Source organism: Artibeus jamaicensis, unplaced genomic scaffold (genome assembly GCF_021234435.1).
Source record: "Artibeus jamaicensis isolate MK-2021 breed Jamaican fruit bat unplaced genomic scaffold, CSHL_Jam_final contig_233, whole genome shotgun sequence".
NCBI classification, from domain to species: Eukaryota; Metazoa; Chordata; class Mammalia; order Chiroptera; family Phyllostomidae; genus Artibeus; species Artibeus jamaicensis.
In genome coordinates this window covers 30,974,446-31,000,369 of record NW_026521486.1, presented here as the reverse complement: position 1 = coordinate 31,000,369, position 25,924 = coordinate 30,974,446, and the positions used below count along the sequence as shown (strand labels likewise).

The following is a 25,924-nucleotide window of genomic DNA, read 5'->3' as shown; positions in this document are numbered from 1 at the left end:
TAGATAACTGACAAGAAAATTGTTTTCTACTTGACAAATTATGTTTTTGTGAATTTCCAAAAATTGAGCATACTGAAAATGAAGACTGTCTAATCTCATTTCCACTGGTAAATGACGACTTAATGCCGAGAGTCAGTTCCTCCTTTCTGTTTATTTCTAGGAGAGGATCAGCCCTCTCACATGATGTAAGACTAAGGCAATCCTTATTTCCTGTTTTCCAGATATCTTCATGTCTCTGCCAAACTGTTCTTCCCTGTTTTTAATTAGTTTGTATATAGTGCTGTCTTTATTTCTGGATGCTCGTATCTTTATTTTAGTCAGTTTTTATGTGTATTTCCTGTTGATCTAATACTCAGTAGAGAACATAAAAATTACAACATGTGAAACAGTACTCACAATTTGATTAATAACTGAAACAAATTTTGCTGTCAAATTCCTAACGTTAGAATGGAAAGATGATATTTTACTCTAAAACTGCATTTAGAAAACTTTAAAAGACTGAAATTTAAGCATCTCTCCCAGTGACATATATTTTATAGATAAGTTTAGTATAATGAAAAGTTCGAATTAAAAGGTTGTAATAGTTTTTTGGTATAAATACTTTGAATTGTGAATGTATAAAAATTTTAGCAAATTTCTACTACTTTTATGTATTTCACTGTCCATTAAAAATCTCTCCAACCACCAATTGTATTAAAAACTAAATAAAATTGTCAGATTATCATTTGTAATTAGAGCTCATTTTTTATGTCAAATCAAGTACTCTGAGCTTTCAAAAGATAGGAGGTTGAAAAAAACAGCCTCTCAGTAAAAACTGTATAAACAGCTTAATTTAACATGATCTTGTGACACGATATTATTCAGAACAAAGTAGAAAAAAAGAACTATTTTCATGTGGTCGGAAGTCTGTAAATCACCCTTCAACATGATATGAGAGATTAATGTTACATATGAAATTATATATGTATGTATGGTTTATATTAAGGATTCTCAAACACTCCCCATCTACCAGGGCACATTTTTACTAGTAGACAACACAAGGTGATTTCTGAAGTTGTCTGATTAATCAGCTAATACCCAAACTGGACATCAAAACTAACTTGTAAAGTTGTCATAAATTCTTTCTACAGTTAGATTAAACTTATTTAATCAGAGCTTTTTTAGACTTTAATCTTAAAAAAATGTATTAGCCCAAATAAAATAGTTAGATAACTATTAAGGAAGCTCTAATTTACTTAATAAAAGTTCACCTTTTGCTTGATGCCACATAAAAATAATGTCAATAAAAAGTTAAAATCCAGTTTTAGTGAGAACATCTTAGTCTTAATTTGTTTGGTAAATTATAGGATATAAAAGCTAGCATTTCCATGGAAAATACCTGAGAAGCACTTTATTGATTATATTATACTTATCCTCACAAATTACTTGAGAAGCAGGCATTCCAAATCTCTCAAATTATCTTACCTACGTAATCAGATGTGCCTGAATGAATAACACGTTAAATGACATTTATAGAAACTTGGAAGGAAGATATTTCCATTTGTGAGCTTAGGTGTGATGCCATTTCTCATGTAGCAAAGAATTCTGGGTAACGATGAGCATAATCCCTCTCTGCCCAAATATGATTGTGCAATCTCATGCTGGCTTTGGAAAAGAAAGGGAAGAAAATAAAATGGTACCAATTGCTATATTAGGAACATGTTGACAAAAGGGGCATCGTCAGTTGGTTCTCAGTGGCCAAGGGAAGATGAATAGTACGTGTTCGGCAGGATCAGATGGGAGAGAAGGGCTGAGTCCTTCACACCATGCATAGTGCTTGAATAGCAGCAACCAAAGGTGCTGTAATGGAGGCCAATGACCATGATGGTGATGAGGATGAAGATGGTTTCAAGCTATCATTTTAATGAGAGTATTTACTTTATTCCAGATACTCTTTTTGATTTAGTGCTTTACAATGAATTGTATCCATAGGACAACCCTACAAAGTAAATATTATCTCATTTTCTAGATGAGAAAACTCTGACTTCCAAAGATTAAATATCTCATTAAAGCCATATATATATATATATATATATATATATATATATATATATATATATATATTTAATGGTGGAGTTGGGATCTTTATTACTTCAAAGATCATTCTCTTAACCACCACACCAATCTGTGTTTCATCTCAGTGAGTGTGGAATCCTGCTGGACGATACTCTCAAATTTGTAGTTTCATGAAATTCCAAGAAAACTTAATTATAACCTTTTGCTTTGACAGATGTTCAGCTTTAAGAAGATGAGAAATAGTAGATTTTACCTCTGTGAGCTGCTGCTGGTTAAATTGGAGGTTGTAGCCCTTTTAGGTCTTCCAAAGTTCACATTTAGAGGTAATTTCTACTCCCTCATAAATAAACTGACCTCCTTAGCCGTCCCGTTGCCTACGTGGAACAGTGGGAAGGTTAAAGAGCTGCACAGGCTTGAAACAGAACGTCTTCGTGCACTTTACACCATAAATCTCGTTGATGTAAGGCAGGCTTCAAAAAGAGGTCTTATATTTCGGTTGGCTGAAACTGGCATATTTTTTGTCAGAAAAGCTATTCTGAAATGTTTATTTCCTGCACATTTATAAGACTATTAGAAAAACCCATGACTCAAAGGTTGACCTCGCAGTTATTTAACTTTGTGAGAGTGTAAATTTATAATCTGCATTACAGCATAGGGCTTATGCTGATAATTAAAATTAAGGTTGCACAATGCATTAAATAAAAATGAGCTTAATCTATTTTAAATGATGGTAATTAGCATAAAAACTGAATTTTTACCTTATCTGATAAAGTATTTCAATGGTCTCATGATAAATCAGATATTAAACATATTTGGTGAGAGATAATATAGCATAGTAGAGTCAAAAGCAGGACTTCAGAGTTAGAAAGATATGGGTTCGAACCATCTTTTCTCTTTCTAGCTCTGTGGCCTTTGGCAAGTCATATAAACTGCTCTTCATTTGTAAATGTGAAATGCTATCTAGGGCTCTAGAATATGAACTTTCTGAGGGGCAAAATTTGGTCTAGCACTGTAACCACACATAGGAGGTAGTCAACAACTTTAGTGAATAACTTATTACTGACCTTTCAGAATTATTTTGTAGGTTAGAATAAATTACGTGAATTAAGTACCTAGCACAATATCTAGCCAAAAAGTACATATTCAGTGTTGGTTAGTTTTTATTTTCTGTGGTTTAACTCAAGACACGTTTTTAATATTTTATTTCAAATCTTTTTTGTTACAGGAAGCAATGAGAAATTACTTATTAAATATGGAAAAAGTACCATCAAAGTCAACCAAAAAAAGGCACAAGGAGTTTCCAATTAAACATGTAATTTAAGATGAACCAAAACCCAAGTCTGGAAATTTTAATACCGTTATAGATGTAGGATAGGCATTTTGATTTGTAAGTCCTGATTAGTACCAACCAATATAATATGAGGAGGAAGATATTACTTATTGATATTCCTGAGTTTTTATTTACACATTTACAAACCTCCAAGGAAAGCATGAAATGCACACTTGGACTACATAATTGGAGTTCAGTGGCAACAAAGGTGAAATGTCTTTTCCGAACCACTAAAATTACTTGCGTATCTTAAAAATAAATGACTTTTCTGATGCAATTATTATTCTTTCAACAGATATTTATTACTCCCTGCTGTGTCAGGATGTATATTTTTATGTTCTTCCATAAAGTTTTACATAAAAACCTTAAAAACTCTTAAGTATGCAATCAATGCAGAAGGAAAATAGGGGAAAAATGCAGAAGGCAGAACACTGTCAGTCCTTAAATACATGTAGACTTGGTACTGGATAAAGATTTCAAAATCCATGCAATTCAATTTTTTACTTTTGTGTGAAGTAGACTGGGGTTTGGGGGGGTTTAATGAGAATTTCTACACAAATAAAATATTCTGTTTAACATTTCAAGAAAGTTTTATAAGACCTTAAAAGTAATTCTAGAACTTTGGCTATAAAGTTGGGTTTTTTTTGTCCCAGGTCATGTTTTTGTTAAAAATTAACATTAGAACTTACCTAGAAAACATTTAAGAAATAACATGAACAAGTTTATCATAAACTTGATTTCCATTACTTGGATTTCTTGCTTTTAAAAGCTTTTAATTCTCCTTGTTTTTCTAATATAATTTCTACTGAAAATCCTTTTAGAACAAAAAGGTTATTCAGACCCTTTACTAGTAGTAGCTCTATAATTTGGTAAATATTGTCACCATGTATAATCAGTAATAAGATATTTTTTAAAGTTCAGACTTTGTTACAACAGTTTTCACTTCTTCAAAGCATGCTTTCCTAAATCCCTGGAACTCCAGCTCTCCTCAAATTAAAGCAAGACCACATCAGAGCCAAATCGTGAAGTAGGTTAAATGAAAGGTCTCTGCAGTCTGATTTCACACCGTTTGCCCAGTTCACTCACGCACCAATTCAGCATTTCTTGAACAACTTTCTCAGTGGTGGTCACTATGGGAGACTCCAACAAGACATAGTTCCTGAATGTAAGAAGCTTTAGTCTTGTGGGAAACTTTGCATGCTATTCTAAGTTTTTTGATAAGTGCATGATGGATAAAAATGTGTTAAGGGAGCATACACAGTTAATGCTTAAACAGAGTTGGTACTCAGGGTGCCAGCTGCGCTGAAGAGGAATTTAAGGAGATAAAACGACAAAGAGGTATTTGTCATGGACAGAGAAAACACACTCGTGAAAGCACAGAAGATGGAATGACATGATGCCCTCCAAGGCATAGAAATTTTAATATATTTGGAGAGAGAGGTATGATGTTAGTAGAAAGCTAGGAGTCAGAAAATAACAGGCCTTGTGCCATTTTCCTGAGTATTACCCAGAGTGACACATTCAAATTTAGGTTTTAGAGTAATCATTCTGTTATGAGGGTCAATTTAAAGGGCTGAACATCATGCGAAGCAAAATAAGTCAGGTGGAAAAAGTCAAGGACCATATGATTTTACTCTTATGTGTGATCTAACGTCAAAAGCAACAAATAAACAAACAAGACAGAAACCAAAACTCATGGACACAGACAACAGGATGGCGGTTACCAGAGTTAATGGAGGGTAGGTGTGTAGTAGAATAAAGGGGGTTAAGTACATGGTGACAGAAAAAGAGGTGACTTTAGGAGGTAAACACACTGCAGTATACAGATAATGTATTATAGAACTAGACAACTGAAACCTATACAATTTTTTTTTACCAATGTCACCCCAATAAATTTAATTTAAAAAATTGAAAGAAAGGGCTAAATAGGACAGTGTATGTGGCTGTGCATGTTGTCCACTGCACAACTCTAGGGGGCACCCTTCATGCAGATTATATTGTGTATGGCTCTCCTTACAGTCATATAAAATAGTACCCCTGTGTCACAAGTTAGGAGAAGAGAATCCAGCATCAGTCCTCAAGACTTTCCCCTATTCTTCAACTCCAGTGCTCATACCTTCATTTCTTTGCCATATTCCCTCATGAAACATTATTCTCATTGTGTTTCCTTCTTACTACTAAATAGTCAATATCAATAAAAAGTGTAAGGTTCTACAATTCATAAAGGAATGAGCAGAAAGTAGTAAAAAATGTATTAACCAATGTTACCCCAATAAATTTAATACAATATAAAATAAATAAAAATGAAACCTTCTAACATAAAAAAATTAATCCTTATAATAATTTGCATTTTACAGGTAAGAAACCTGAAGGTTATTAGTGAGTTTAAACAACTTGTGAAAGCTCACTCAGCTAAAAGTGGATAAACAGGGCTTGAGCCATGTCTGTGTGTTGCTGAAGTCTGTGCTATATGTGTAGATCTATGCTTCCTTCGAAGGATCTGACACTTTGGTAGAGGAAGCCAAGTATGTACATTTTAATCAACTGTAAAATACTGGCGTGATAAAGTACAAAGTATTTATAGCAAAAAAAATTCAACCCTAACTTTATAATTTCAGGTAAAAGTGAAACAAAGGAGATTATTTCAGGCACTGAAACCAACTGACCTCATCCTTTCAGTCCATGGTGTAGTAATATGGACACTCTTCACATCACCTGGCAAGCATCTTAGAAGGAAGGTTTCCTAGCTCCATTTTAAACCCTCCTCAGTGAGAATCTCTAAGATCCTCAGGTGATGCAGAATGGGTACTAGCAATCCCTGAGAACAAATGCTTCAAGATTGCCCCTTAAGGGGAAATGAGCACTCTACTCTATATAGAGTACAGTATGTAGATCTGAGCTTAAAATTTATGGTTTGCCTATATTTGGAAACTTTCATCAAATAAAGAGCACAATTGCAGGACTCTTCTCTGAAGCACACTCTTTAGGAGATTGAGATTTTATTGTCTTGGACTATTCATCACTGTTCAGAAACAGTTGGGGAACACTCTCATGTAATTAGCTCTTCCACTCTACTACAAAGTTTTCTACGTAATTACCATTCAAACAAGTTTACATTCAGGAAAACCACTATCTTATTTTACTTTTATTACTAAATCAATTTGAATTGACAGGAATATCTTCTTCATATTCAATCAAAATCTGAATCTGACTGTACTGTGTTCTATCCACTTATCCATAACAGTATCTTACAGGACTACATAGAGAAAAGAAAATCTCTCTCCCCTTCTACATCCCAACACTTTTGATAACTCAAGAAAACACATTTTTTTCTCCCTCTCACATTGTTTCTAAACATGCTGATTTTCAGTGTGAGCACATCTGCTTTTCAAAATCCTTCCTGAATTCTGACATTCAGAATCGAATGTAACACAGCAGCTGTCATCTGGCCAATGGAGATTTCATTGAATTAATCCTTCTGCTCTACTGGCCATAACTAGTACTGCCAAGGTTGCGCTGATTATGAAAAAAGCCATATAATACTGGGCCTGAAATCAACCCAAATCTTTAAGACTTTGCTTCTTCATTTGTTTATAAGCAAATATGCAGGCACCATCCATACTGGAATTTTATTAAAAATTTAGGTGCAAAATTTTATTTTGTCCTTTACAGTTTTATCTTATGAGTTTAGTTTTTTAACTGGACTGAAATGAGAATACATTCTATTTCCTTATTGCATCATTTACACATTAGCTACATATCCCATTTTTTAATGCTAAAATGTAAGTGAACATCCTTTACTCTATATTAGTCATTGACAAAAATGTTAAATAGGGGGGTGCCATAATGGGTTTTTCAGTTCTTGTTTTAGTCTTTGATTCTAATCTGCAAAAATTATTCTACCCTCTATGCAAATATGACAACATTTTAAGATTATGCAGGAAGAGATGAATACACTCTCTGTAAACCTAACTCATATATAAATGACTGAAATAAACTTTTAAAATAAAACTATATAGAACATCTTTGTCTTTTAAGCTCTAAAACAAACATTAAATATTTATGTACAATATAAAATACAACACTTTTAAAGACATTAGAGCAATAGATAATAATAACAGTTTGCATTTTTACAGTTTTCTTACATAAAATTGACTTTGAGAAGGTCATCTGGTGACCTTTACAGGGATGGCCTCAAAAAATCTGAAGACTGATTAACAAAGCTCACCCTTTGGAATACAATATTTAGTGTTAAGAAAATTTATTGTATTCTTTTCTTAATATCTTGATATTAAGAATTTCTATTTTTATTACAGGGCATGCTTATGACTACACTAATGTATTTATGTTGCCTCATTTCTAGATGCAGGTTTGTTACTATAGCAGCCACACACCAGCTTATTGGAAATGATATTAAAGTAGATGCTACTTCAATACATACTTATCAATGTGCTCTGCTTAAAAAATTCCTCTTGCTTGTCTCCTTGAAAAACAAATCTTTTCCATTTAGCTTTCTATATTCTCCAGTTTTTTTATCATACTCTCTAAACTAATGTTTCCATATTCTGCAAATTCCCACCTTGTCAAATACCATGACATACATGTAACTAAACACATACTTAATAATGAGAAAGCCATATACATTATAAAAAAGTTTAATAAGAATATTTCTAAACAATCATTTATCATTAATAAAAAATATCAGTCAAATATAGCATAATGTTAATATTTCTTAAATCTGTTGGTGAGAATGTGATTTTGGTACACTGTTTAGTGTACTTTGCTGTTGAAATATTTTCTAATGCAAAAAAAGAAAGGTTTCAGCTTTTTGACACTTAACATAAAATAATATTTCCTATGTTCTAGCTATGAACACAATAAGTATAATAAAATATTCATTCCAAGAAAACAGTTACTGCATCTACCAGTTAAAATTTTTATGACCATTAGTGCACAAAATGCAAATGACAAAAATAAAATTTCCTTTAACCATTTGGAAGTCACATACATCACTTATTCTATTATTCTTTATTTGTATTTGGTGGAAATTTACTCCAGATAGAATTAGTTAATATTTTAAAGTAGCTAGTAATGTCCAGAAAGCCCTTAGAAGAAAACTTAACGATAAGAATGACCTATCTTTTTTTCTAAAAGTAAATCTAAAGGTTTTATTATCTTTTATAAGATTTTGTCAGGAGGAAATAACATTCATAATAAAATGAAAGGTTTCTTTTATTTATGCATAGGCACAGAAACAAATTGAATAGTAATGGAATAGAATGTAATCTTAGTGATGCAGCTAAAGATATAATGTTATAGAAGATATTAATATTATTTCTTATTTCAAGCTTGCACTAAATTAGTAGCTATCTGTATTATCATAAGAAAAAAGAAAAGATGCTTTTAAAGGAAATTTCAGTTTGGTATAGTTATTTATCTTGTGAAGTTAAAATAATGCATTTTCCTCTCCTGCCTTTTTCCATAAACAAAAGCCACAGTGCCAAGACCCAAACATAAGAAATGGTAAAATTATATATTTTTCTTCTTTTTGAACAGAAATAGCAATGCCAAGTTCAGCTTGTTCCATTGGTTTGAAGCCAAATAATTGGCAAAAAATAGTGAAAAGCCTGGTCTCATCATGTGTCATAAGTTTCTATTAAAGTCCTTCTGTAAATTTCAGATCCCTGTGCTCCGTGAGACAGCATCGCTCTGTGCTTAAAAAGTTCATGTCATGACAGCAAAGGGCACGGGGTTAGGAGGTGGGCCGGGGAGAGCCACACTGGCCTTGAGAATGAGAGGAACACATGTTCCTCCATGTGAAATTATATGCTAACATTCTATCTCCTTCTTAATTCCTAAGAACATGAAAAGTTTTCCTTACACCTAATGCTAGTTTATAGTTCACCCTACAACAGGTATCCTAGATATTAAAATTAGGAGACCTCAATTTACTAGTATACTTTAAAGCAGAAAGCCCAAGTACAGAGAATAGCATAAATAAAACAAAAGAATTTTGCTCTTATTATTTATGCTTTAGAAATCACTTCATTAAGCCCCAGGGGGTTTCTATATTTCTATATTGATTAATATAAACTTCTTCATGACACACTGGCTCAGCAAAACTTACTTGAATAAATTAAACTCTAAATTTACAAATTCTGACATGTTTTTATTTATTTTAGATATATTTACTTCAAATCTACTATGCATTGGGTTGCCACCATCAACAGAAAATAAAACTCACTGCTGGAATTATACTATTTAGCAAACACATTCAATGTCAAGCTATATCTCTATACCAAGAAGAAAATAAAAATGTGCTAGAATTAGCTTTCATGAACTTATTGGTACATCGGAATATTTTTCAAAAATCATAGAGCACAAAAAAATAACAATAAACATGCCACATATGGTCGCTCATGTTCTTTAAGTACCAGAGAACTGTCACAAGGTATGGCAGAGAATCTCCATAGTTATGACCAGGGATAAGGAGCAGCGAAACCGGGTTTAAGACATATCATCTCCCCAGATCATGATGCCCAGAATCAAAGGGCTTTTATTTTTTACTTTTTTATTTTTTTTTTTTTCACAGATACCTGTACCTTTCCAACCTTCTCAAGTGCAATGTTGAGAAGCCATGACCATGGCTGCAATGGTCATGTCTTTATATGGCTTCATGAAATGTCCTTTTCTCTATTTACTAATTTTTTCCCTCTTAGGTCTCTGCTGCATTATCTCTGATAGATAACTTCTTTTCATTCCTCTGCTCCCAATCCTTTTAGAACTAGAACTTTCACATCTGTTTGCACTTCTTTATCTTCCTGACTGATCACATTGGTTTACTTTTGAAATTTCTGCTCCTTGCTTGTCTCACCCACAATCTCCTTCTGAGAGCTTTTTTTCTCCTCCAAAACTTTTAAAATTGATCTTTTAAGTGTGTACCACTGATGCTGTGTAAACAGCTTTCTGTAGATTTAGAGTTTAAATGATTTGGAAAAAAAAGAACATGGCTACAAAATTCTAAAATGGAAATAGTCATAGAGATCCAAGTATAAACTGTCATCCGGAAGAATTTAACCATCAGGCCACAGAATTCAGTAAGCAAACCATTTTGATTCAAGTTTGATAACGTGCCGATTTCTATTAACGCGCTTTAACTGGTAACACTCAGCTTTTTCCAGAAAATCGTCACTGCACAAGACATCACCACAAAAAAACAGAAGCAAAACAAAAACTGAAAAATCCTTTATGACCTGGAACATCCAACTTGACAAGAAGCTTCATGTTTGTGACTTTTGAGATAGTTTCGGTTCACTAATATCTCTGATGTTGCTCCAGGATTTTGCTTTGTAATTATTAGCACTTGAATTTACTAATTTTTCCATGATGGCTGCCTACACAAAATGGGGACAGTCGTGCTGAAGATGGAATGGTCCAGCAATCCTCATTCTCCAATGCAAACTCGGTAAAATAATCCCTAGCTTTGCTGACAGTGTAATATTAAGTGGGGAATGCTGTTAAACAACCTTTTAGTGTGTTCCTTAGAATGAAAGTAAAGAAAATCTCATAAATGTGATTGTTGTATATTAGAAATGCATATTTTTTCATATAGCCTGGCTATATCACTAAGGAATTAAATAAATATATTCATTATCTCCAAATTTCTATGAGTTGTATCAAGAAGATACCACAAACTTGTATCTTGGTGCTTTTTTGTTTACAAAACAGATATCCATATTTACTTTAAATGATCCACCACTTCCCACAACCATTTCCTATTCACACTGCCTTAATTCACTCCTTCCATTTAACTGGCTTCCAAACTGTCATGTGACATTTACCTCACCTGACCTTCACCTTCCACTCTGATAGGGTGTTCTAGTCAGTATATTGTAGTCTTAGATTTTTGTTTCCTATGAGAAATCTAATATTTAGCAGAATCTTTTTTCATAAGTTTTATCCTTAAGTAAAGATTTAAAAATCCACCCCAAACTTTTACTTTAGAATGTTTTTGTAACTCATTAAAAACAAGAGTATACCCTATGTGAGAGATTGCGTAAAAATCCTCTAGCATGCAATACAAATCATTTCCTTTTGTCAGGTATTGCAATTCAAAGACAAAATGAATAATTCTCAGGTTGGCATATCTTCTGTTATTCTAACAAGTGAAAAGCAAAACTTTAGAGCTGCAAGATTAGTTTCCAGAATGCCTATATTTATAGTAACCTAAATTTAAAATAATTTAAAGGCAAAATACTTGCATTAATTATTTAAGTTTCTTAAAGTTTACATCAAGATATATTAATGAGAACATAATAAAAGCTGGAGACACAAAAGTAATCAGAAACAATTTGTGGCTTAAAGTGTCAGGGTTATTATTATTGTTTTCATTTCTTCCAGAGCATGCCTCTGTGCACTTAATAAATTTGACTATTGCTTAAGCTATCTACAGCTCCTGCAGTTAAACGCAGCTCATCTGTGATACTTACTTCATTACTTTGTTTTGTTTCACATGATGTACCAAAAGGTTTTGATTTGGCAAAAGCAAGCATATGGCAGTGCATGTGCCATATGAATGATGTCCATAGTCCCCAAGATAAGGAGGTCACTCAATACATAATAAACAACATGTTTACTAATCTATAAGCAAGGGGGTGTAAATGCCAGCGGCAACTTTTCCCTTAATTTCTATGGACTTGTTTGATTCCTGTTCATCAATGCCTTTTGGAGGGACCAGGCAGAGACCATAAAAAGGAATGTCTCACTGAAGGTCATCCATCAATTCCCAGAAACACATGTTCTGCGCAACCACTGGCTGGGCAGAGTCACATTGTCCCTCAGCTTCTCCTCTGAATCACTCCAATGCTTCAGGTGTGGAAAGAGTACATTTTTAACTCCTAGGCATCTAGGACATGATTCTCCTGTGAGTAAACCACCTCACAATGAAATTAATATGCTCTTTTGGTGGAGATAAAGATGGAATCTGAAAGCCTGAAAGCATAAATTCTTTTTTAAAAATTTATGTTATTTTTAGAGAAAGGGGAAGGGAAAAAGAAATAGGGAGAGCAACATCGATGTGAGAGAGAAATGTTGATCAGTTGCTTCTTGCATGTGCTCTGATGGGGATGGAACCCACAACCCGGGCAAGCAGCCTGACTGGGAGTCAAACTGGCAACCTTTCACCTCACAGGATGACGCCCAACCAACTAAGCCATGCTAGTCCCAGCTGAAAGCACAAATTCTTGAAAAAAGCAGTTTCCTATTTTCCTAGATGAAGTGTCACAGTTAACCAGTAAATATTTACTAATCTTCTATGTGAATGGCAAAAAAATTATGTTGTACTTTCAGTGGTTCTGAACCAGAAGTAATTTTGCCTCTCAGGGGACACTTGATAATGTCTAGAGACATTTACATGATCACAACCGCAGGATGGGGAGTTGGTTCCTAGCATCTAGCAGGGCAAGACCAGAGATGCTGGAGAGGCAATAAACCCCTGTGTTCAGCTGTTAAAGAGAAACACAATTTTTCCATCTCTGAGGACAAAGAGAAATGTCTGCATCATTTGACACTGTGGATGCTGTGGACACTTTCAAAAACATCCTTACCAGCAAAATTTTCTAAGACTGTGTCATGTAAAGTTTGTCAATGCAAATTAAAAGTATAACAATAAAGTCTAAGTAGATAAAAACGATTTCATAGAATGAGGGGTGGATGGTACAAAAGATTATCCTACAGTGTAGATCTGATTAACACATTATATTTAAAACACCTAGAGGAGAACTGAATGAACGAGATGGGTATAAATTTTTTTTGTTTCATATGTAACAAATGTTCATATGTAGCAGAATGTTCTGCTTTAACAAAAACAAACATAAGGTAGGTAAGGCATGTGCCACAGGAATGACGTCCACAGTACTCAAGACAAGACGGTAATCCAATAAATATTAAACAAGCAGGTTCTTCCTTTCCTGCCACTAACACCTGAGATCACAAGGCTACTCCTAAGATACATAGGACCCAGGCATACATGTGGTGTGAGATCCTTGTCTGTATAAACAGAATATGACCAAAGTTCACAACAAAGACAGAAAGAAAAAGAAACTTTCCTTGAAGAGTTGTCAAAAAATGAAATGACTATTGGAACAATTCCTAAACTAGCAGTAACAATTGTTAGATTAATATATGGAAAAGTGAAAAAGGGGAAGTGCAAGTAAAAAGCACCAGTTTCAGAGAAAGTGACGCAGGCAGCCGGTTTCATGCAGGGCATGCATTATTCTTTGGTAAAACATCAGACATCTGGGACAGGTGATAATGGACTCCCAATCTGTTCACGTTAATTCCTTGGAATAAATTCCTGGGAAATCTGGATGGCAGCATTTCTAAATGTATTCAATGAATTAATGTCAATAAATTCATACGGCATTATTCTAGGTAAGTCTGAAAGTCACTTAAATTACTCTTCACAGCCTCTTACCAGAAATGAATTATTTAATCCAGAAAAGAATTGATCTGTCACCAAATTAGACCATTAGGAGGCAAATCCTTAGGTTCATCAACTTGAGGAGCTATTTATCAACAGACTCGTTCTCTTCGATATCCAAAGAGAACGGACACTTAAGTATAATAACATCCCATTGAAATTCATCCTTAAGACTTAAAATAGTGCTGTGAAAGCTAGCTGATCTAGGGAGGTTTTTCTATTTCTAGAAGTTTTATCTGCAGACTCCAGTACGTGGTAGAAAAAGCCATGCTACTAAATAGGACACAGGTAATTTTTAAGTATACTGACAGCCTAATATATGTGATAACTTTTTCTCCCCACTAGACTATTCAGTTATCTTCTTCTAGTATACATGCAAGACTTCAATTATTTAGAAACATACAAACCGGAATTTCTAAAGGAATACCTCAATCACTTGAAGACTAGAGAGATCACACGAAAAGTTGTTTCTTCAATAAAAGGTCTTAAGTCTAGTTGATAAGCCCTGACTAAAGACCCCACTAGTCTCTAACTACTGATAAATAAAGGCCAGCTGGTCGCTAGTTCATTAAAATGTTAGGAACTTTAGAAATTCACAAATTGCAGTAATATTTTCCCACAAAGCCCATCGACTAAGTCATAAGCACATTACTGGTTCCTTAGAATTATCCACCCACCTAGTACTTTTAGCTTTTCAAAGGAGAGCAATATTCTACTGCCTCTCTTAACTTCCCACTGGAAAACTTTTCCCCAAGAATTTAAAAGAAAAAAAAAAACAACTAATTGCCTTCTGAGAATTTCATCCCCTGACTCCATTTGGTATTGCCAGGAATGCTGCCCGAGGAAGGAGCTCTGCATGCTGCTGAAGTTTATTTATCCTTTAGCATCTTCCCTAATTTGGATGATCCACTACTTGAGAGAACATACTTGAAGAAAAAAAAAAGAAGAAAAATAAGCTCAAAAGATGTGAGCTGACAAATTATATCACAGTTATTGAGGATAGAATAAATAAGTCCAATAAATCAGTTTGAATTAAATTCTTGCTGAGTATAGAGTCATATGCACTTAAATGTTAGAACTTGCTTGAAGCAAGATATGTATTTTTCTAAATCAAAAACATTTGATAGAAAAAATACCTCTGTATCCTCTGTGATAAGTGCACATACAATATAATTCAGGAGGATTAGGTCAAATCTGAGAACATCTCTTACTTAGTAAGCATGTACAAGGAAGTTTGGGAGATGCTTATTCTACCCTGGTAATGATTGATGTCCTCAATACTAGTTTATTTTTTCTCTATCTCAGAACTAAGGCTGACTTTGGATAATGTTATATGCTTTTGGAGGCCAAAATTTTTTCATTCATTTCTGAATGCTCAAAGGCTTAAGAATGCGACTTACCCCGGTGTTTTTTGAATCAATGTAAAAGGTTAAAATTTGTCACCCCTTCACACCTGGGACAGCTTTCTGCTTTCTACTAGGTATTTCTTGGTGATCAGACATCACACCAGTCCTCTTTCTTGGATATTTAAAGCAACATTCATTCCATATATTTTCTACTGTTCAAGCTTTTCCACTGTTATGGCCCCAAGTTTATGCACCCTTTTCTACCAAGAAGACTAAAATCATTAGGCTCACAGTATCTCTTTCATTTTGTAATATCTGTGCCTATTTTCTCTTGTTCTTGTATAGACATCTCTACTTTCTTTCCAAAGGTTCTTCATTTGTGCTTTTTGGTGGATCTACCAGTAGTTCATTTGAGCACATGGTCAGTTTTTCTCAACTAGGGTAAAGGGTGGGGTTTGGGGCAGGGACTGGTGGAATGTGAGAAAACCCATAAGCCTGTGCCAAAAAGGCCACTTTGGAAGAGAGTGCATTCCTTTACCTAAAGCACACTATTTTCTCAGTCCTTAAATAGATCACTATTAAGAATTTTCGGTGTCTTCTTTCCTACACTAATTCTTAATATTTTCATGTTAGCGTAAATATCATTTTCCTCACTTCTACCACCTCTTTGTTTTATTTCTTTTAAAGCAAAACTCCCCCAAAAGATCTCTCTATTCAATAGTATTTTACACTATTCTCTTCTTAATTTCCAACACTTCTTCATCAAAACCACATTCTCAAAGTTCACCAATATCCTGCTAGTCACGAAATCCAAAGGCACTCCCCATGTGTTTTTCTCTTCTTGAACCTTTGTGTGTGGTCTCAGCCCTCTTGTTGGTGTAACTTTCTGGTCCACTACCTCTGATTATGCATCATTTCTCCTTCCACTGGTCTCCAGCGAGACCACTTGCATGCTTTAACTCTCTCCCCAGCCTCTTACCCACGAAACTTTCTTCTGTTTTTCTCTCTTCTTAATGTTCTTCTTCCAGGGGTATCTATCTGGCAGTGTAGTTCAATTACCACATACATGATAAGCAGTCCCAAATTGACATCTTTCGCTCTCACCTGGCTACAGAGCACCAGGGCAGAACCTCGAGTATTCATCTGAAATCCTCTTTGGGATTGTCATCTTCACTTTTCACTTAACATTGCTTCACTTAATGCGTCGTCTTCCTGGTAAACTAGTCTGTGTTCATAACACTAATCCTCCAAGTCCTGGGTTTCACATTCTTGACCCTCCTTACTTCGTCCTCACTTCTAATCACTAATGGATGGCATTCCCTGGATCATTCACACTAGTTGCTTCAGTGGTCCCCAGTCAGTCAGTGTCTATAGAGCGGTTATAGAGAAAATTTACATATATCCAAACTGAGAGTTTCACTCAAGCTTTTCCTTCCACCTTTCCTTCTTTTTGCACTTCTAAAACCTTACCCATCCTTGAAGGCTCACCTCAGGTACCATCAACTCTAGGAAGTTATTTCCCAGTTCTACGAGAGATAAATACTCAGTTCCACCTAAACTCTTATCAGTTTGTTTATATATTTAATCTACCAGTCTGAATTACTTACAAATTATATACAGGGTGGGGCAAAAGTAGGTTTACGGTTGTTTGTATGGAAATTAATACAATTAATAAAGTACTAACACAAGAGTAAACTCTGTTTCATGTGCTCACACCTGTAAATCTACTTTTGCCCCACCCTGAAAATAGAACAATTTAAGGATTATTCTATTTCCAAGCATAGCTTGTGAGCTCTTGGAAAGCAGTAATCTTGTTGGTCAGTTTTTTCTTCAAAGTTAGAACTACCATGGTGCTCTACACATAGTACTTAAAATCTGTCTCTAATGAAACTAAACTGAAATGGAATCTGAGCAAGGCCTTGGGATAGTACTAAAATACTGAGAGATCTCTGCCCACGTGCAGTCTGTCTGCAATTCCTTTTGAATGGCTGAAAGGCTTTAGACATATGATCCAAGGAAATAACAGCAAAATAAGAAAGTGTGAATGATCTAAAACATACATGCAATGTCTTTTTTCCCCAATGGGAATTAGGATTAGATAAGAGATATGTTACTTAATGCTTAATTTATTTTTCAGGAATTTCTCCCCCAAAGTTTTTTGTTGTAGTTGTCATTGTTTTTATTTTTTGGTGTGTGTTTTGCTTTTTCCCCTTGATGATTTTTTTCTGAGTTGAATCAAAGTGAGATGAAGGTGTACTATATTCAGAATACCTTATTTAGCTTATCGAGAGGGCTAAGAAAAACCTCAATGCTGATAATGGTAATTCATGCAAGAACGTTATAATGCTTTTGCTATTTAGAACCACTTCAACCTTTCAAATATAAGCAGATGTTATTTATGATGTATTTTGCTTCATAGAATTCTGAAGTTTTATAGCTATGTGAAAAACACTGAATTTTTAAAATTTTCATTCTGGGATTTTTGTGTTTAATGTTAACATAAACAGCATTGTGCTTTTATAACAATTTTTTCAATTTATATTGACAAAGTGACCAGTTCAAACCTGATGATAAATTATATTCAAATAGATCATAAGTCATAACAAGAGTAAATATTAAATATTTTAAACAATAATTTTTTTAATATAACATGACATTACTTTGAAGGAAATGCCCTCAGCAAGTTACTTAGCATGTTTTGAATATCAAAATTCCTCTAGTAGCAATAATCGGAAACCATGGAATTCCTTACTCATATTCATTTTTACTATTTTATTGGTGTAGAATCACAAAGTACTTAACATACATTAATTTCATAAATCCTTTATAGCAAATTCTGATGTAAAACATTACTGATCTGTATAGAGGGAGAGTTGCCAGAGAAAATGGAGAGGAGAAGTGAATGGTAGAAAAAGCAAGGCATAGAGTTTTGGGGGTAATCCTAATTTAAGGGGACTGGTTTATATTATTTACTAACCAAATTGATAATGGACGAAAAGAAAACAGCAGCTATTAAAAACATTAACTAGAAACAATTGATCGACCTGGTTTACTTTTCCCATTGACCTCGATTAAATAGTTGACCCTGCACACTTAACAACAGCACAGCTCCACACCAGCTCTGTAAAACACCTAGAATTGCACATTCCACAATGAACTTTCAGATACAGTAGGGCCTGTTCAACTCTCTTGTAACCATATTTTCTGGCGGCAAGTGCAAAATGTGAGCAGCAGAGGTAAAAGTGTCCCACCTACTTAATTTTCACTTGGCATGTTTATAGTCAGATAAACACAGGCCGCTATGAGATAAATGCTTTTTCTATTTCTTCACAAAATACCTATGAGGAGAGAGAATTTTCTTCGGGCAAAACTCAGCCTTTATTCTGTCAGGCAAAGTAATTGTGGAAGCAAAACAAATCCACATTGTCTAATTGGGTCATTAAAAGGCATAAATGCGTCATGGAAGCTTTTCTCCTTGCCTAAGACATAAAGTAAGACAATGAAAACAGTCTGGTAATATAGAAAGGTTTAGAATTTGTTTCTTTTCAAAATAATAGGTCCTTTCATCTTTCTATTTCCCTAAGACGAAGACAGTTAATTTAGAGACAAAATCTGTAATTAGTTTAGGGTTTAGTCTGATTATATTTCAAAATATTTAACCAAAAACAGGAAGATAGAGAAAAGAAGAAAATACATGGAAAAAGTTATCAAAGGAAGTGAATAAATAGAGAGTGACTTGCTGATCAAAATGTATTCAGCAGAGACAAGATGAATGTGAAATCTGCATTCATAAAAACACAGCTAATCTGGGATACCAGAAAGCTCTTAGGAGGAATATACTGGCCTCTGCCTTTGGGATTTGAAGCCAGACTTTAATTATAGCTAACTTAAGTAAAAACAAATGGCATGATTATTTTGCCTTTTCCTTTACTTATTATTCCTTGAGTTTTGGAAATCTCATGGCTCAAAGCATTAAGAAACAAAATGCAAAAAAGAAAAGAAAAAAAAAACCTACCTGTGATCCTCTTGGCCCTCGTTTGTGGTCCCATTCTGAATGCCCCATGAGCTGTAAGACAAAATAATAATTACAGTAGGTTAGATGATACTTATTTTACGGGGCAAGTATTTTTACTCTTTCTTTTGAAGAATAATTAGGTTTTCAAAATGTGTCTTCTTAGAGTAATGTATTAAATAGCCATCGTGAATAAATGAACATACATGAAGTAATAAATTTCTGGTTCAATAGCTAACATTTCAACTGCTAGTAGTTTTAAAGGTATTTTAATATCACTGTGTGACAAAAACAGTTTGCTAATGTACAGCTTTACAGTTCTTTGTCAGGGACATCCTGGATAGATGTTAAACCATGTTAAGCTTTACTTGCATATTATTAAGCTCCTAGTTTATTAGGAAAGTATGCTGAAGAAATCCTCTAGTACAGCTTAATCTACTGTCATAAATGATAAAAACAAGAAGGCCAAAATATTTCAATAATTTTAGTTCTATTTTGATGTCACAGAAATAAGAGTGTTCTATGAAGTAAAATTATTTCATGTGAAATGAGCCCCAAAGTTATAATGTAGATTTTTATAAAACACAGACTCAAAATATTATCGAGTTATTCCCATTGTTGTAACAGCCCTGAGCTACTTAGCTGACAAACCATGGCATTTATGTATTAAAAATAACATTTACCTAGAAAAATATTAAAGTACAACATATCCAATGAGAGGAAGAAAACATTATTCAATGGTTTAGTACACGTACTGTGCATGAGTACTCATGTCACTGATACACTCGCACACAAGCAACACAGACCACACAACATGTTTCTGCAATTACTATCTTTTCTACACAGCAGCAGGACTCCAGTAGATAAAATGACAAAGAAACTGTTTGCAGTAGCGACAAAAACAATACAATAAAAAATGGTAAAACTTTACAGATGCTGACACAGTATTCTTGGTAGATCAAATTCTATAAAAATTTTAAGTGTTCAGTTCTACTCAAATAAACATACAGGTTTAGCTCAATTTCAATCAAAAGCTAATTGTATGTTTCTAAAAAAATTTTAAAAACAATAACCCAATTTTATCTGAGAGAATAAACTTATAAGAACTAGGAAAACATTAGGAAAAATGAAAATACCATAGTGGATTTTTCATTTTTTCATAAACTTAAATTAACAAATTAATAATGTTGTATATTGGTGAGAATATAACAAGACAAGTAAGCATATATATGGCTAGCACTTAGCAAATATGTAAATACACACAAATACCTAGCTACACATACTACATATGTCTTTTTGTAAAAATTAATAGCAATTTTAATACATATTACATATTCCTTAAAATGTACACCCTTTTTACCAGTAAATAAAATGTAAAAATTCAGTAATTATAATGTTATCATAATATTATCTAATAAAAAGGGAACTGTTCAATAAATTATAGTATAAAAATTATATACATAGCAATTAAAATATGGCTTTTAAGGCCTTTTCAAAAAATTACATGAGAAATGCTCATTGTATAATGAGTAAAAAATATGACAAAATAATTTTAAATTTCTCATTTTTAATGACATAGTCAATTATTGCAAGCCGTGGACATTAAAGCAGTGTTTTAATTATAACACAATTTTGGGTAAAGTAGCCCAGAGAATCATCACATAAAACTGAATGCTTACCGAGTTGATATTTATTTAATGCTTTATTTTTTAAATTTATGTACTTATCCACATTACACCTGCTAGTAAATATTCATCAGTGTGGCTGATACCCTTTGCATCCCTGTGCATTCATTCTCGCCATAAGCCACAACAGGCGAACTCTGCTGGCCAGGGTCCGCCACACATCAATACTAATTTAAAGTTAATTAGAATAAAGTTAACAGACAACTAATCAAATAATGAGATAAAGAGTCTGATTTGGAAACATATAAATTAAGAGAACACTTAATTAGTTTTTCACCTGAATTATCAAAACTAATTCTTGACACATTTCAATCACCTGCCTTATTGAGGCTCTGGACTACCTTTCATTCACAACAAAAAGATGAGATGCCTGACTTGGCAGCTTTAAAGAGATAATGAACTTGAGCCCTATGCTGTTAGAGTAGACTGATTTTTAAGCAGAAGGCTTATCTTTTCTTTTCCCTCACTGTTTAGCCTTCTGAAGAGAATAATTTCTAAAGCCTGTAATAACTATCATCCTCTTTGTGAATAAGTTTAAAATCATGTGATAGAACTTGGCAAATTCTACTATGTATCAGTATCACAATAAAAAGAGGCAAACAAACCTCACAAACACAAATTGTATTCCAAAATATACTGTTCAAGGAGAGAATATTTGATGATGATAAGTAGTAAATCAAGAAGGTACATTTAGCCGGGATCAGAACCAAGAGACGAAAAGCATGGAATTCACTGCTGTCTGTCATTAACTATCTTAGAGATGATGTTGCTTAGTCAAAGAACAAAAACAGTCATAATGTAAACAAGTTTGGGCCATCACTCGCTACAAGAAAATTTTGTTACTTTACAAGTCAGAACTTATAAAATAAACCTCCAAAAATTTACTCTAAAATCTGCCTTTTTCTTTTGAAGCATAAAACAGTAAAGTTTTCTAAAATTTATGTATCAGACATAGTTATTTTCCAGAATTATACAAGAGACCAATGAGAGTTATTTAAGGTAAAGAAATTATATTCTATTCTAGCATTATATTTTAATATCATTACTACATTACATTTTAATAGTCTGAGTTGACCAAGTATGTGATATTTTAAAATGTATACTATTAACTACTTTACTCAAAGTAATGAAAAGTTATAGAAATCTGCATGCTAAGTGAAATATAATCTGAAAAGGAATGAACTCTGATGTAATAAATGTAACATTGGAATGTTCTTTATTCAATGGAAATCAGCAGGATATTTTTCCCTTTGCCCTTGAGGAAATCATACAAGGGCTTTCCCAGTAAAAATTTATTTTGAATTAAATTAATCTGAGCTGAAAATCAGCATTAATTATTTCAGTGGGTCCATGTGGTTTGCTGTAGTATTTTCTATAACTTGCTTTGTTTTAATGCAGAGGAAGGGGTGGTGGTGGGAGCTGGTTAGGGTCTTGGGTACCTATCCCTCTTCATACCTGGCACAGATGGGGGCTGCGTGGAAAGTGGGGAATGAGGGTAGCTTTGTTTTAGCATGGGACAGCATATGAATTTTATCCTATTTGCACATAGAGTTTATTTTCCTGTTATAAGCATTGTCCTCGGATCATGAGCCAAAGACTAAAATATATAGAATATTTTCAATAGTCCTTTAAAAAATCCAGAAATTTAATACAAATAATATTGACTGTTAAGAAATATACTTTTGATTAAGTGAAAAAATGGTCAAGATGGTAAATTGTATGCTACATATGATTTACCTCAATAAAAAATAAAAAAATAAAATAAAAATATAAATGTATGAAAAACCTATACTCCAATAGAAAAATGCCTGACTTATTTCATATTACAGATTATTTCAATTAAAATAAAGTATTTGGCAACAGGTACATATTCCTGTTAAAGCAAAACCACAGGGCTAAATGTTTCAGAAAGTACATAGACACCTCTCTATTCCTACTCTCTTGACTGTTAGTCAAAACAGATGAAGACAAACAAAAATAATTAGTTGATTTTAATAAATAGTGAGGAGGAGAGCTTGCACAATGAAGTCAGTGAATTTCGGAATTCAGTGCATACTGATATTGATGTCATACCAATGAGCAAGTCAAAGCAGCCTCTGAATCAAACATGTAAGATTAGTATTAATGACAGAAGACTGAAGCATTTTCTTGACATTACCATGGGATTGAATAAAAGACAGAAATGGGTCATGGACAACGAGGAGCCAAAGCTGAAATTGTGGAATTATTTTTTTCTTTTTGCAATTGAATTCATCTGGATTAAGCTTTCATGATAAATGAGGAGCAGTAGCATATCTAGGCAATTCTGGGAAAAGAGACCAAGTCTATCAATGTGACACAATACTACTAATAGTACTAGTTTAGGAGGAGGAATACTTATGATTTTGAGATTAGTTACGTGCAGGTGCTGGCAACATAAAACACAAGGTGGAGGGATTGAGACTGAGACTGGAAAAATGAATAAAAATAAAAAACTGAAATACATTCTGGTTGACAAGGAGTACATGGCTGCTTAATTCAGGAAGACAGAACGTTTGTCTCTCACCATCTATAAAAGATATTGGTTGGCCCCCATATTTTGCTGTGTATAATGCGCACACATGTTTATGACCCACACTTCCAGGAAAAAATCTTTTAATTTTTAATTTTATTATATGGAGACAATTTGTTTTTTGTTTTATAAAGGAATTTTAGCATTTATTTTTGAACATATTAATGTATGAAAAATTTTATGTTAACAAATAATTACAAAACACAAGAATAGATACAAGGTATTTCAGGTACTAACCATGTATAATGCACACCCTTACTTTTCCCTCAAAAATTTGGGCAAAAAAGTGACCAAGATACATGGTACAATACAGTATTGAACGATGACTACTCCTCTGGGTAACAACATTTCAAACTGATAAGAACAGATACTACATTTGATCTCAGCCAAAAGGCCGAGAAGCGATGGGTATCAACACTTTAATAAGCATCTTACCAGAAGGTTTCAGATGCAAGGTCTGTCTGGAAAAAGTCCAGCCACTGTTAATTTAACAAGGACGGTTTGTGCCACATCGATGTAACCTGGCAGCCAAGGAGAGTGGACTGGAATGTGCATGTGTGAACAATGACAACTTCACTGTAGTTGGTGGAGGTGGTGGATTCCACAGAGCGAGCATGTATACTATGCAGCCTATTGCATTTTAAATGACTGAGCAACTAGAGCAAGGAATCTGCATCAATTTTACATTAAACTTGAACATTCCTCTGTGTAAACTTCAGATGATTCAGAAGGCCAGAGATATGGACAACTGGTGATTGGCAGCTTCATCACAATAATGCACCCACTCATGTATCACATCTCTGTGCAAAGTTTTTTGGCAAAACATCAAATCACTCAGGTGACTCAAGTCCTCTACAGCCCAGATTTGGTGCCCTGTGATTTCTGGCTTTTTCCAAAACTAAAATCACCTTTGAAAGGGAAGAGATTTCAGATCAACGATGAGATTCAGGAAAATACAATGGGACAGCTCATGGTGACTGGGAGAACTGTGTGAGGTCCCAAGGTACCTACTTTGAAGGGGACTGAAATGTCATTGTCCTATGTACAATATTTCTTCTATCTTGTACCTTCTTCAATAAATGTCTATTTTTCATATTACATGACTGGACACCTTCTGGATAGACCTTGTATGTAGGTTAGCAAGGTTATACCTACACATGGCAAACAAAACCTTTCCATCTGATGAAGCAATTCTCTTTTTAAAAAAATCCCTCAAAACACTATCCTTCCTCCCCTCTAAGCCTCCATTACTACCAGGATAGACAAAAGGAAGACCCTTCTATTTAATTGTATGAAACAAATACACTTTCTTGTAAAGAAACACAATCTGTTATATAAAGCACTTTGAAAACCCTAACTTCCTTGACACTAAGTCATTTTCATCCTTATGGAATAAATTCTTCTCTCTCTTGCTCTTATTTTTAATAATACATTTCTACATCACAACCTTCAGTTAACAGTATGTTACACAGTAGTAAGTTCCAAGGGAAACAAAGTTGCTGCCAGACGCAAACTTACAAAGTTCACAGGAGAAGCAAAGTAGTCAGCATGGAGACGAGACGGTTCTGGCCAAGCAGAGATATTTTTAATAACAGCATGAGAAATGAAGATAGTTGAAAGTATACTTCTGTAGGTAAAATATTTTCCTTCCTTGCATATCTACTTTTTTCCTCTGCTATTTTCTTCTATTGTTTCTTGTTTATTTAATATAAAAATTAATGCCTTTTTAGGGGTGTCTTGGAAAAAAAACATGTACCCTCACTATTATTGAAGGGACGAAAGTGGCAGGAGAACCATGAATAGTAAGAAGTTATTCTTAGCCAGTACTCAGAACAGCCAGAAGTGTTTGACAGGATAAAGGGTAATGGCGCAGGGTAAGAGTCACTGCTGCTGTCCTCACTTTATTCTCCGGAAATCTGTTCTCCTCCACTTGCTGAAAATTAGTATGGCATATTTCGGAAAACATATAAGAGTAATATACATGGAAAGATGTAAAAGTTACCACACTACCTCCCGTTTTCATGCCATCCTGCATTCATGAAGTAAACATTCATCTCACTCCTACTATGTTCAAGGACCCACTCCAGGCACCACCTTTGTGCATCACGGTGCAAACCGAGATTCATCTGTTTTCCTGGCACTCTTACAATCCTAGGGAAGGGAGATCGAAGATGAAGAAACATAATGCGCCAGGTGATGACACAGCTATAAAGAATCCCGGAGTAGGGTAATGGTGGGTAGGGGCTGGGAACAGAACTATAAATCATTTATATAAGTGGATCAGGCAAGACCTTTCTGAAAAAGTGACATTTTAGCAGTGAACCATAGAAAGTGAGAGTGCCAGACACACCGACATCTGGAGAGCAGGCGTGCCAGGCTGAGGAAATGGAAGACACAAACATCCCGAGATGGGACTAAGGACAGTACGTTTGAGTTACTTTGGGCCAAAATTTTTAAAAAGACTG

General features: G+C 34.1%; 1 protein-coding gene and 1 non-coding gene across 3 annotated transcripts in view; both read right to left on the bottom strand.

Moving 5' to 3' along the window:
- Positions 1 to 25,924, bottom strand: part of PDE3A (phosphodiesterase 3A) — a 272,742-nt gene that overhangs the window by 90,690 nt on the left and 156,128 nt on the right. For both annotated transcript variants that reach the window (XM_037136661.2, XM_037136662.2), the window contains exon 2: positions 19,227 to 19,277. In XM_037136661.2, coding sequence (XP_036992556.2) covers positions 19,227 to 19,277 — 51 coding nt within the window. The remainder of the gene's footprint in view (positions 1 to 19,226; positions 19,278 to 25,924) is intronic.
- LOC119042857 (U2 spliceosomal RNA) lies at positions 23,668 to 23,865 on the bottom strand. Its single transcript, XR_005081300.2, has one exon. It is a non-coding gene; the product is annotated as a U2 spliceosomal RNA (small nuclear RNA).